Here is a 13422-nt window from a genome sequence, read left to right on the forward strand (position 1 = left end):
AGCGAAGATACTCTTAACACCCAGATTGCTCACAATCACAAAGCTGACACTAGCAATGATATTTGAAACACTGATCCCTTCTTCTCAATTTTCTATTTGCCCTTCCCAATTTCACTCACTAGAACTTGGTAAAACTGGATTAAGTAGATGCCATCTCACTCTTTTAAGAAAGCACATTAAAGACAGTCTTCATAAGCAGCACAGCATGGCATATTCTCAGGAGCCCTAGGAGCTCAAGAGATGTTAACCTGACCTCAATTTTGTCCCATACTGTCTTGTGCGAATACACAAAATACTTCAGCATTCGAAAAGCTGCTGCTTTCTGCTAACATGGTGCAAAGAGCTCAATGTAGAGAAGATTTCTTGCATACTCAGTCCCCTGTCCCGCTCATCCTGGTCTCCTTCACCCTTCTTGCAGCGACAGCAGATTCGCTTGATGATTATGTAAATGTGGCTGAAGATAATCATTGGTGGTGGGAGGACAGGTCTATCATGAAATGTCATGATCAGCTGGTACCGCTGGAACTTCCAGACTTGGTTGGATATTGATTTTACCTCAAAGAAGGTATTGCTGAAAGGGAGCACAGGTACAGTTTCTATTAGGCCCCTAAGTTTACTTATCATTGAGCAAGTACTATGTTGAAAAAAGTAGCAGCTAAATAACAACATGAAGCCACACGACTTGCTTGGTTCAGCTCTTTGTTGATGCTGTTGAACTGACGATTAACCTGAACTTGTGATTTCACTACTCCTTTGAAGGGTAGCAAAGCAGAAGGTGCTCTGCATCCCTTGTGCACCACCCACCCAGAACAGTCTTCCTCTTAAACTACTTGCTCCTACTGTATAAAGCCCTTTAGGTGTCAGTGAAAAGAAGCTTGCACAATTTATGAATCGCATAACTGGTGTTTTGGGGCTTGGTTATAAAGCATTTCTTTAAACACATGCCAGTATTTGATATTACACAAAGTATTAAATCCAAGAAAGGTATTTTGTGTGCTAAACCCAGAAGCTTCGCACAGTTTGCCTTTAATATGCTAATCAGCTTGACCTACATAGAAGACTTTTCAAGTTTTCACACAATGTCCTAAATCCCAACTTTATTCATTCAAACTTCTAACTTGAAAACACGGTGCATATTCTTGTAACAGAATTTGTTCTTGGAAGCCAGGGCCTCATCATTTCTACACCAAAATAACGTGTGTTATAAAGATGTTTTATTTTGCAATTCAGTCGATATGGAGTGTAAGTGATAGTATTCAATCCAGAGATAACAACAGTCAAGGTTATGAAATACTAACTAAGAGAAAGCAGACTTGCTGTGCTCTCTTAGATAAAGCTTTTCAAGCTATTTTAAAGTATGCTCAGACAGCTCACTCTACTTTGATGATGATGAGGATATTGGCACTTTCTTTTTTATATTTTCTGTCCACTTCTAACTTTCTGTGCTTTAGAATATCTACATTCACAAAACCAGATAAAAAATCTCTCTGAAACCAGAGAATTCTTGAGTGTGTGTAGCTTTCCGTTTCTTTTGGCTAAGTATACATGAGATTATTAACCAATAAGAAATGACAATCTGCCTTCATTCTCTCTCCTGCATAGCAGGAATCCCTAGGCCTCACCCCCTTGCAACCATGCTGGGATGGCAGGGGTTAACAGCATGACCTACTTCCCAAACTGCTGATTCCTTGCTCCTTCAGCCAATAATAGCTACCATTGTAAGATTCTTCCCCTTCCCCCTAGCAATGTGACTGGCATTTGGGCACTTTAAAATTCATGACCTTTTCAGCTACATACATCAAATGAAAGACAGGCTTTGTGAGCTGTAGATTTCTGAGCACACCATGAACTATTTTTGTGGTTGTGATACCAGCTACCTATGCCAACAAGCCCTCCAACACTACATGTTTATGGGCATCAAAAACGGATCACCTGCTTTTCTCGGGTGCTAAGTTCAGAAGGTCTTACTAGCAAGTAGATATTTCGATTCCTCCTTTTTTTTTTTTTTTTATAATCCCTAGGTCATGCCAGGAAAAGCATGCAACTTAACTGTAGGTGGAAAGAACAAGCAGCAGAAATTTATTTAGTTTTACTCCAGAGAAGTCTAAATATAATCGATTTGTGGAGTAACATTAACACAGTGCATGTTGCTTGGACTGGCCACAGATCCTGGCAACATGTAGCCCTCCTTTCTTTTGGTTCAAGGCAATATAGACTCCTTTTCTGGGTCGTATAAAAACTCTGCAAGTTTTTCTACTGTGTTTGGTTTTGTTTTTTTATTTTTCTAAATGAAACGCAAATCAAGAAGAAAAAAGAAAGAGAAGCCAGATGATGTAGTGACAGTGGAAATGCCTCCTGCTTTTAATGTTCAGATTTTCATTCGGCCTTTCTATCGCAGAATCATGTTTGCTAGTGGTTACGTGGAACTTCTATCGTGTGTGTAGCAGGTTTCATGGATTCTGTTTTTCGTCTTTCTAGGGCAATCTTGAGGCCTGTTGCTATCCAACTGGTAACTGGAAGTAGCCAGATTCCCTCATATGCATTACTGCAATTGCTGGCAAATTCAAAGCAGCCTTTCCTCCTCTCTTTCCCAGCGTATACACTATTCCAAGTCTATTTGTCAGTCATCTTCACAGAGTAATTAGATTGCGAGTGCAAATGCAAACCCTTGCAAAATCAGTTGATAGGCTCTCACAGAAACTTTATCTTGGCAATAAGAAAGTAAAGAGAGTGCACGATCATTTACATACTTGAAGACAGCAATCAGCAGGTTTACCAACAGGATATTTGCTACCAAAAGGTAACAGGCCATAATAGCGGGAGTGAGCCAGGCCCCTGGTATACATGGAGGGAGGCGTTTACCATCATCATCGTAAAGATTGTCCCCACAAGGAGCTGAAGAAAAACAGCAAAGGTATTTTTCACAAATTGCCCGCTACTTAGAAACACCATTCACGTTTATTTAATGACACATGCATAAAATTTGCCAAGCTAAACAAATTTCAGCTTATTTCCAGTAGCAAGTATGTATAATTTCTACTTCAAATTCTGCTTCTAACTACAGCATACAAAAATAAATTCCCATAACAGTGAACAGAGAGGCAGATCCCAGTTTACTGTACAGTGTGTCTTTCTCTTCAAATTCATATGGATTTTCTTTTCGGGAGAAGATCTTAATGTGCATACATACATATAAATAGTGGAATTAAAAAAAATTCTCCAACCACACCTGTGTGCATACCTTGTCAAAGATACAAAAGGATTTACTTAGTGGTCCCAGATCGCTGAGCATAAATTAAACCTTTACCGGGGCCCTGAGTGTACTGAAGAGGCGTTAATGATCCTGCCCAGCTTCCCCCGGGGTCTACACCTACCCCCCATGCATACCTGTCCCTGCCTGAGCTACCGCCGGCGTGCTGGGCACTGACCTGTGTTCATCCCCTGGACAGACCCTTCTTCTGCTTCTGGCCCTGTCTCCTTTTGCCCCTGCCTGGACTCCCTAGATGGACCCTGGACTATTATTTGTCCTGTCTGGCTGCTGCCACTTTTGGGCCAATTTCCATTTCCCTTATTTTTCACAATAATTCTGAATTTTAGATAAGATTTTAAACCAAAGAGATAAAATTATAAAATGAAAATGACACGGGAACAGCAAAATAGAGTGTTCAGAAAGAGAAAAAAATTGAGAATATTGATCAAACAGATATAATAATTGCCTGAAGTAATCCTAAGAATACATAGGTTGTCTTGGGGCAAGAGCTATCTTGGAATTGGGTAAATGCAGTAAGTTTGTTGTGACTTTACATGCCATGCCAGTGTATCTGATTTCAAATACAAGGCTAACTTTTGGAACCATTTAGTAGCAGGTAAAGTGTTTATCAACCACAGGTTCTTTAGCTGAAATCTTACTAAATACTAAGTCTGACAATGAGTTCATTATAGGTTTAGTTTATGTGAATAGACAACCCAGCTTTTTAAGCATTTTGCAAAAAAATCCAGTGCTTCAACCTCACCTGAAAAATATTCCTAATTATTTTAAAACAGACTAGTCTTATTTACTGTGGACTGAAAGAGATATTTAGACTATGAGTAATAAAATGTATTTTACTTGCTTTCCAAACATCAGACCTACATTTTTCCTGTTTATCATACGAAAAGTGTAACAGGAAAGTCAAGTGAATCATAGTGTCATTCACATGGACCAGTGAAAGTACTGCCAAAGAAACACTAACATTGTATCTGGGTAATCAAAGGGCATTAGTTATACCATGGCACTCGTGCATCATAATTTAAAAAAAGGATTATTTTACTGTCAGTGTACTAGAAACAAGTCATAGCAACAACATAAGCTCAATTAAAACTTCTGATCTGCAATCTGTATTAGAATATTTTTCCTCTGCTTCTTTTCAGATGAAACTCTTACAGTAGAAAGACAAGATTCACACCTGAATATTGGATGAGCCCTATAATTAAAATGTCAGTATCTAGTAAAGAAAAAGATTAATGAACATATTCAGCTAAACAAGATAATCAGCTCCCCACAGAGACTTACGATTAATTTCCATGGCATAGACTGAAGAGCATTCCAAAGGAACGAAACAGAAAAGGAGGCAGGGAGAGAAAGAAAGAAAACAATAGAATAATATAGAAAAAACCTCAACAAAACAGATGATTGAAAATCCAGTTTTGCTGCCAAGAAAAGATAAGCAACTCAAACGTCAGAACAGTAGAGACATATGCTTAGAAACCACGTCTTTGTTAAAAATGCATTGCATTCTACAATTTCCTTTTCATGTTGTTTTCCCCAAATGTTACATATGCCAGTGAATTAATTCATTATATTAATAATAAATCACAAAATGCTTCTGGCAGATGATCATTTAAATACACACGATATTTCAGGCAATAATCAAAACTGGTGGTCACCACAAACACAGAACAACTGAGTTATCACATAAAATCATTCTTTTAGCTATTATGGAAACATTTCCTCTTTTGTTTTCTCTCTCTCTTTTTTTCTTTCTTTCTTTTTTTTTTTTTTTTTGTGAAGAACCACCCTGGCTTTGACACTGCCAGCTGTTTCTATTGAATAGCTATGTTTTTGTTAATAGTCACGATACTGATGTTACTACACCATACAATATCATGAAAGCCCATTTTGACTACCAGTATGGATACTTGCTTGCCAACCCCTAAATTGTGATTGTAAGAAAAAAATCACACTATTGAAATAAACTGAGCCAGGCTTCTCTATTGTTTAAGAATTTGTTGCCGTTCAGTATTAGATGCCACTAACTTCTTGCTCACGTACATCTTCTAAGTGGAGCGAACCAGACAAGAGCATCCTGGATTGCATTAGGAAAAGTTTTACCAGCAAGTTAAGGAAGGTAATTATTCACCTCTACTCAGCTCTGGTGAAACCACATCTGGACTTGTGTGTCTGGACCTGGGCTCCCCCACAGAAATCACCCATGGACATACCAGAAAGATTCCAGTAAAAGATCACAAAAATTATTAAGGTGATCAGACCATTTGACAAATGAGGCAAGGCTGAGAAAGCTGGGATTATTTAGCCTGGAGAAGACAAGGGTTAGGAGAGATCTTACGAATTTTATGAATACCTGATGGTGGCAGGAGCAAAGAAGACAGAGCTAGGCTGTCCTCACTGGTGTCCAGTGAAAGGACAAGAGGCAGTGGGCAAAGACAGAAATATGGCAAATTCCACTTAAACCAGGTCGTGCAGAGAGGTTGCACAACCTTCATCCTTCGAGATACTAAAACCCGAATGGACAGTCCCTGTGCAACCTGCTCTAATTTACCTGTCTTTGAGCAGGGAAGTTTGACTAGATGATCTCCAAAGGTGCCTTCCAACCATAGCAATTCTGTGGTTTGTGATCTTCATCTTTAGGTGACATCCTATCCTCAGTGAAGTTACTGACCAAAGCCCAACTACCTTCTTTTCGATGGAAAATTTGATGTAATACTTTTTCCATAAATTGTTCAGACTCATGGGCCTTGGCAAAACAACCCATAAGCCCTTGACACAGAGTCAGGTTAGGCTGCCCATAGCAGCCATTCCCCAGTGACCTCTGAGGTTGCTTTTGTGGTGCGTTTACAGAGAACAACAGAAACATCAGAGAGAAAATTTCTTATTGAAAGCAGGAAGATCTTCAGAAGTCAGTCCAGACTTCTAGATGCATGAAATTTACAGAATAATTGTAATGCAGTTTAATTATACCAGTAGAACTCCCTGCGTAACCACTTTTATTTCCATATTAAAACAACAACAAACCCACACATTTCCAAGTTAGCTTATGTTTAAGCTACTGACACAGCAAAGCTTCTGAAGTGGGAAGGTTAGTGGAGCAAGTAACGAGACTGAACTTGTGTAACTGGAAAGCCTGAACATTTTTTTCCCAAAATCTTTTGCACTGCTGAAGAAAGATTTCTAATTCAAAGGATGCCGAGTATGCAACTCAGAAACGACTGGAAGCATGAGAGAAGTTTGGGACACCACTTAAACTAAAGAGATCAGTATTCTTGGTAAGGTGTGAATTTTGATTTATAAAGAAATCAAACTGTGTACCTTGGCAAACATTCTTTGTTCAAAGTGAATTATGATTTGAGTGCACATTATGAGCTACAAAGGTAAGGGATACACTGTTACAGTCCCACGAGAGAGTTAACCCACTTGAGAGATCCTGAGCTTATCCTGGCTCACACGTGCACTGAAATTTCAGTATCAGACAATAAATGAATGTCTTGACTTGTCAAGAGCAATCTACTGTACCAGAAGTTTCATTAATGAGACAAGCATTCATAAGGAAAACGAAGATGCTATGATCTTTGCAACAGTGTACACTGTTCAGAAACAGACTAATTCCTTTCTAAGCAATTAAAGTACACTTTCATGACATTTGATAGAAAGTTTTCTCATTATGATGGATCTTTATGGTTTTTGATTGAATGTAGACCTCACAGTTTCTTGAGTTTTCCACTCTACTACTTGTCAATATATGCAGATTGTTGGAATAACACATACACAATGCTGAAATAGCAGCTTCTATTATTTCAGACAAAGTGCAAACTATGTGATACACACTAGAGGAGGACAGCTGCATGTTTGACTGTCTGTACAAATTTCAAATAATAACACAAAACTAGCAGTAACATGCCACTTCCCATCTCCTCTAGAATACTGACAGTTATTTTCTTAAACTCTGCAGCTTTTATATAAGAAAGGCTATTTCCACACCTAAAGCTAATCAAGCAGAGTTTTCCTTTTTGTTTTTCCACAGGTGTAGAAAAGGAGAACAAGGGTGATTCATGAAATGGAAACATTTCTGGAAAGTAGACAGCTGTATCAATAGGAGTAAAAATCTATTAGCTCATTGCCTGTGCTGTGAGTCAGAGATGAATGGATATGTGTATTTTCATCTCCTGTGCAAGGTATTTATTTTTTTCTTCTTCTGTTGGAACTGACTATTAGTAAAACATTGATTCAAAAGAACATTTCAGAATGAACTCTTGTTGATCCCTGCAAGTAAACAGAGCACTTAATACTCTTATACTCTTGGATAGGAGAGTATTTGAGACTACATCACTCTCAGTGTTAAGTAAATTTGAATATAAACTGAGAGACAGGACATGCAGATAGGGAACAGAAAATCGTTCAGTCTCTGGAGTCTGTCACAAGAAAACAACAACAACAATATAATCATAAAGACAAAACACTACTTCCAAATTAAAAACAATCATTAATTTGGAACTGATCATCTGCCTCAGAAACAGGAAACAGACTCTTACTATGAATTCTACTCTTACGGTCTATCTGGTCTGCGAACACTTCTCCATAGATCATCCAGTAGGGCATATAGAAGATGTTGCGAGCTAGTCTCCAAGAAGGCTCTTCATCTGGGTGCAGGATAGCTTGGCGGGCTACTCCAAAACTCATCAGAACCACAAGCATGATGACCACAAAGTAGAGCATGTCAATCATCTGCACGGAGACACCACACAGAGGCTCTTGTCATCTCCAGGTAGTACCAGCATGTTTGTTTGCCAGCATGCATTAAAGTAAACAAGAAAGTATCAAGAGAACAAACACATTCCCCTGGATAATTTTCTTGACATTATTCTTTACCTACTGCCCAGGAATTAAGCACACATAAAAATGCAGTAAAAACAGCCATTTAAATGCATGCTAGATTTATATTTAAAAAGCCTTAAAATGCTAAAATCTTTGTTATCCCTATTCTCTTTTGCATCAAGTGCCCTATGCTGTGCTTTCAGCATAGACCCCTTCTGTGGTTGCAAAGAGATGATATAATCATTGCTGTATCACCTCCTGTCCACAATGGATGGTTTTGTGGATCAACAATCTGTTACTGCTATGGCTTTGGGAGGCAGAAAGCAGGCAAAGAGTGAACAATTTTCCACAGGCTGGTTCAAAAAGAAAGGAAGAAAGGAAGACAGGAAGAAAGGAAGAAGGAAAAAGATTCCCTCTCAGATTAAGTAATTATTAGCAAGAGTACTGCATCTCGTGTGTGTGTGAAACTCACATTGCAGCTTTTTCACAGCCTTTACTTAAAGTCCTACTCAGAGGGAAAACCTTTTGAAAATCAGAACTGAGTTTAGTTTCCCATGAAGATCTGAAATACATAATTTACAGCAATTTAGGCACTCACCATCTTTCCAATCATCATGACGTAAGGTCCCAGATATTTGTTCACACCAAAGATATCTAGTACTCTAATGTACCAGAAAATGATATCTACGCAGTAAATCACTCTTCCATAACCCATGTAAGGCTGGTTCTGTAGGCGAAGAATTGCTCCTATTATAAATACTGAAATAGCCACCAGGTCAGTAATATTCCAGTATTCCTGAAGCCAAACTTTCACTTTTTGGCTCAGCTTGCCAGGCTCTGACATCAGAATCTGCAATAAATTTAAAAAAACAACAAAGAAATCATTAGGAAAAATTCCAAGTTACATTTTTGAATTAATGGTCATGAAAAAAACCCACAATCTTGTCACATTCAATAGGTCTTGGAGACCCCCTCCTCTGGCAGCAAAATTTGTCTCAAGGAGCAATATTTTTAGTTACTAGCAGGCAAAATTTCCTTTTCACAGAATCATAGAATGGTTTGGGTTGGAAGGGACCTTAAAGATCATCTCATTCCAACCTCCCCGTCATGGGCAGGGACACCTCCCACTAGACCAAGTTGCTCCAAGCCCCATCCAGCCTGGCCTTGAACACCTCCAGGGATGGGGCCTCCACAGCTTCTCTGGGCAACCTGGGCCAGTGCCTCACCACCCTCACCGTAAAGCATTTCTTCCTAATATCTGATCTAAACGTACCCCCTTCCAGTTTAAAATGGTCGCCCTTTGTCCTGTCACTACAGTCCTTGGTATAAAGTTTCTTTCTTATAAGCCCCTTTTACATATCAAAAGGCTGCAGTAAGGTCTCCCCAGAGCCTTCTCTTCTCCAGGCTGAACAACCTCCACTCTCTCAGCCTTTCTTCATGGCAGAGCTGTTCAGCCCTCTGACCATCTCCGTGGCCTCCTATGGACCCCTTTTCATCTCTATTTTGGTTTTCTTAAGGCTTTTTTTGTTGTAGGTTTTAATCACTAAAATTTAAATGAGGAGATCTGGCTTACTGACTTGGCATCCATATTTATCTCCAAAATCAATTAGTATGAGATGTGGGAACTGTAAATTAGAGAAGGATAGGCCAAGTGCAAACCACAATACAGCATATGAATACAGTGTAAGTTTTTATGCTTTCTCCCTCATACATAAGTAATGAGATCAGACAGTACTCCTGGTTAATTCCCCAAAACAGCTCTGTCATCACCAGTTCTCATGAAGGACTGCATCAGTAATAAAAAGACAGTACCTACTGAGATTTCCTTCATGGGTTACGCCCATGCCTTTCCTTTGAAATACACATAAGAGAAGGACAGCATTCATTTTGACTAGTGACCTCAGGGCATTTTTGCCTGACCTTTTTGCCCACTAAGAGAAGGTATTAATGTATGGGAATGAGCTATAAATGAAACTCTCTCCAGTGATGGGCATTTTGGGACTCTGTGGATATGAGAATCTTCTCTCTCATGTACGACTCCTCAACCCTTTGCGCAAGTCCATGCCATTATTACCTCTAAGAGCGAGTGTCATTTTAAGGATTGAGATGTTGGTACGATCAGACTTTACCTCTCTTACTTTCTCTAAAGCCAACGTCACAATATAGGAGATGACAATCCATTCCTGGACTGACGGCCACCGTTCCATCCGTACCAAGATGATATAATTAAATAGCATCAAGTAACCAAGGTATGAAAGCTACAAAAAAAAAAAAACAAAAACATTCCTTTATGGCCTTGGACATCACTTTCATGGTGATGGATCCCAAGATCCTTCCACAGTTAGGCAGTATTCGATTACTTGAGATGACTTACACACACACAGAGATTAGTCTCCACTAATTTCCATTAGGAAGTTCTGGGCTATTAGTGTAAGTCAATAGAGCTACCACTTAATTTTCTATAACTGCTTGCTTAAATGTCAAACTGGTGATGCTGGTGTCTCTGTGCCTCACAGCAGTCTTTGGTGACCAGCCAAACTAAAAACTTCAGAGATCTTGGAAGTCCAGAGTTAAAACAAAATGGATTATATGGCTTTGCAGTGAAAAAAAAGGGAAACAAAGCAGTCGTAAACCAAAAGATTTTCCAGGGAAAAAATGGGAGTTTTCTAAAGAATGACATATTCAATGTGAAATGTTTACCCACCACCTCAAACCAGATCTAAAGTACAACAGGGAGGCAGGGTTGTGAGCTGCACCTGCCTGGAGGGATAGGGGAAATAAAGGGCCACACAGGCCACTTGCTTTTCTCCACCCTGTAATAATATGGTTGAGACCATCCAGGCAGAATATATGCTTTATGTGAAGCCAGAGGCATACAGGCTTCATATATCAGTCCCTACAACACCTCTTCCTATACTTGTTACTTTAACTCATCTGCATGAACAGTAGGTTTGCAGATATTTTGGTAATTTTAAGTAGTCCCTCACCTCAGGAGCAAGTTTCTTGCTGAAGCCTAATTCAGTAAAAGCACAGGAGGCTGCATCACCATGTCAGACAAGAAACACCAAACAGAAGGCAGTAAAATCCTCTTAGCTGAGGGGCCTGCATAATGCATGAAAGCGAAGCACGCCCAAATTGTGACATTCGTACATACAGGTACGAACACATACAATTGAGGCTATGTGTGAGATGCAGGTGTTGAAGACTCGCACTTGCACAAGAAAAAAGGAAGTGCTTTTTCTTCTCTGAAGGAAGGGCGCCTGCTGCAATGTCCTTCCTACAGCTGCCATGCACACTGGCAGAGGCCACGGACCTCCAGCAGCTAGATTATCACAGATATCCATGGATGCTGTGGAACATACGATCCAGGCAGCTGAATGATCTAATTTGTTGAAAGAAGCAAAATAGCAATTCGAAAGCACTCTTAAATCAGGCCCTTTGTGCCTGGGGCTTTTTTAATCTACTAAAATGTAATTTCTTTACATTGTGAAACCATGTTGAATACTTTTCTTTGAAATTAACTAGGAATTTTGCTTTTAAATTATTAATACAGGCAGCAGAAAGGGATGACTACAGTGTTTTGTGATTATGATGTGCTAAAACTAAAAACCTGCATAATATTATGACATACTAGGTATGGGAAGTCCTAACCTTGAATAAAAAAAAAAAGAAAGCAGTATCCTTTTTACAGGACCCACACAAAATTTATGAGCAGCAGCATGAATACTTTTTCTGTTTTATTAAAACAGAGTTTATCATCAGGTAATTCTTGATGGACTAAAGAGAAAATCAGATGCTTGTCAGAAACAAATCTTTTCATTTAGATTTGTTTTAATTATTTAAATAAGAGAGAAGTACCTATTCAGTTTTAGCAGACCTAGCTTTCCACCTAGGTTTTACTCATCTGAGCCTAACTGTCAACAGAGCAAACGGCAAGCACCAATACTATGGCATTACTTCTTGGGTCCTAAAATGTATTTCAATGCAGAACAGGAGCTAGAGCTTTTAGAAAGCAAGAGAATCCAGCCTAGTTTGGATTGAGTGACTGGACTGTGGAGCTTGCACCGAGTTTGGCGTATGATTAGCCGGACAGGGCCTCCTTTAAAGTGTGTAGGAGCTTTTGAGGTTGACAGCACAAGCTTCAGTTATTTGTTCTGTCTCACTGTCTATGCATTTTTCTCTGAATAAAGGGAGTGCTTTAGTCATCAGATTCCATGAAAGTCAGTACTATTTATTTATTTATTACTTGGTTATTATTTTTACATTGGAATCCTTTAAGCTTCACAGGTGTGAGAAAAACAGTCACTATTAGTTTAATCATCATGACTTACTGTGTAGAACCAAAACTTGACAATAGGTGCATTATAGAATTCATAGATCTTTGTTCCAATTGGAAGGCTCTTTTGTTTTTTATTTCCATTCTCTTCATCTCCTTTTCGGGAGCCTGTATCCATATTTGCATCCTGGAAGACCGAAGTTGTCAGTTTTCATCAATATACAGTAGTAAAAATAGGCTCTTCTTCAACTACAGCCCCAGCCATCTGTTAACTACATGAGAAAGCTCTGAGCAACAGATCTCTTTTTAAAAATACAAATTCCATAAATCTGTGCAACTACACAAATAATTTACCAGCCCTGAGAACCCAGCCTATACACTCCCAAAACTCTTCACCGATTTTTATCCCACAGAGGCAGCTGAGATTTTCATCTGAGTGACCTATAGCATAATCAGAATCTGCTAAGAAAACTGAGAACTCTTGAGATATTAGAACTTCCTAATAATCTCCATTACTGACCACATTTTCCTCCTCCTTTTCTTTGCCTTCTTCATTTTCTCTTGATGTCTGGTAAGAATAATCATCGGAACTCCGAAACTCTAGGAAAAGGATGGTGGGAGGGAAGAGAATCCCCATTATAACCTGCACAACAAGAAAGAGTTCAACTCAGATGGCAATAGTTGTTTACATTAATAAATTTCATAACAAGGCAAATCCCATATACATTATTTTCTTTTATACAGTATTCAAGATACTCTGCTACCCTCGAACCTACAAAAATGAGTAAGTAATATTTAGGAAGCATTGGCAATAACATCTTGTACGGAAAGATGGCACCCCGGAAGGCTTCCCATCTCCACAAATACACTGCAATTAAGAAATTGTGTTCCAGAATTAGAGTTGTACAGAGAAATTCCATGGAATGGACACAGTGGCTGTTGGAAGAGGACTTCAGGTTTGTTACTGGAGTTTATAATTACTTTAGTCACCTACTATAATTACTTTTAATAGTTTCAAAATTTGTGAAAGGTAAAACAAGCTTTGCAGACGGGACTG

General features: G+C 39.0%; 1 protein-coding gene across 1 annotated transcript in view; it reads right to left on the reverse strand.

Moving 5' to 3' along the window:
* TRPM1 (transient receptor potential cation channel, subfamily M, member 1) overlaps window positions 1–13422 on the reverse strand; it is a 47586-nt gene that overhangs the window by 4053 nt on the left and 30111 nt on the right. The window contains exons 18-25 of the mRNA XM_009885789.1: window positions 12886–13008; window positions 12421–12552; window positions 10219–10347; window positions 8688–8939; window positions 7825–7999; window positions 4553–4573; window positions 2751–2895; window positions 372–571 (exon numbers count right to left, since the gene is read on the reverse strand). Coding sequence (XP_009884091.1) covers window positions 372–571; window positions 2751–2895; window positions 4553–4573; window positions 7825–7999; window positions 8688–8939; window positions 10219–10347; window positions 12421–12552; window positions 12886–13008 — 1177 coding nt within the window. The remainder of the gene's footprint in view (window positions 1–371; window positions 572–2750; window positions 2896–4552; window positions 4574–7824; window positions 8000–8687; window positions 8940–10218; window positions 10348–12420; window positions 12553–12885; window positions 13009–13422) is intronic.

This window comes from Charadrius vociferus, unplaced genomic scaffold, assembly GCF_000708025.1.
Source record: "Charadrius vociferus isolate BGI_N301 unplaced genomic scaffold, ASM70802v2 scaffold325, whole genome shotgun sequence".
In the NCBI taxonomy this organism is placed as follows: domain Eukaryota; kingdom Metazoa; phylum Chordata; class Aves; order Charadriiformes; family Charadriidae; genus Charadrius; species Charadrius vociferus.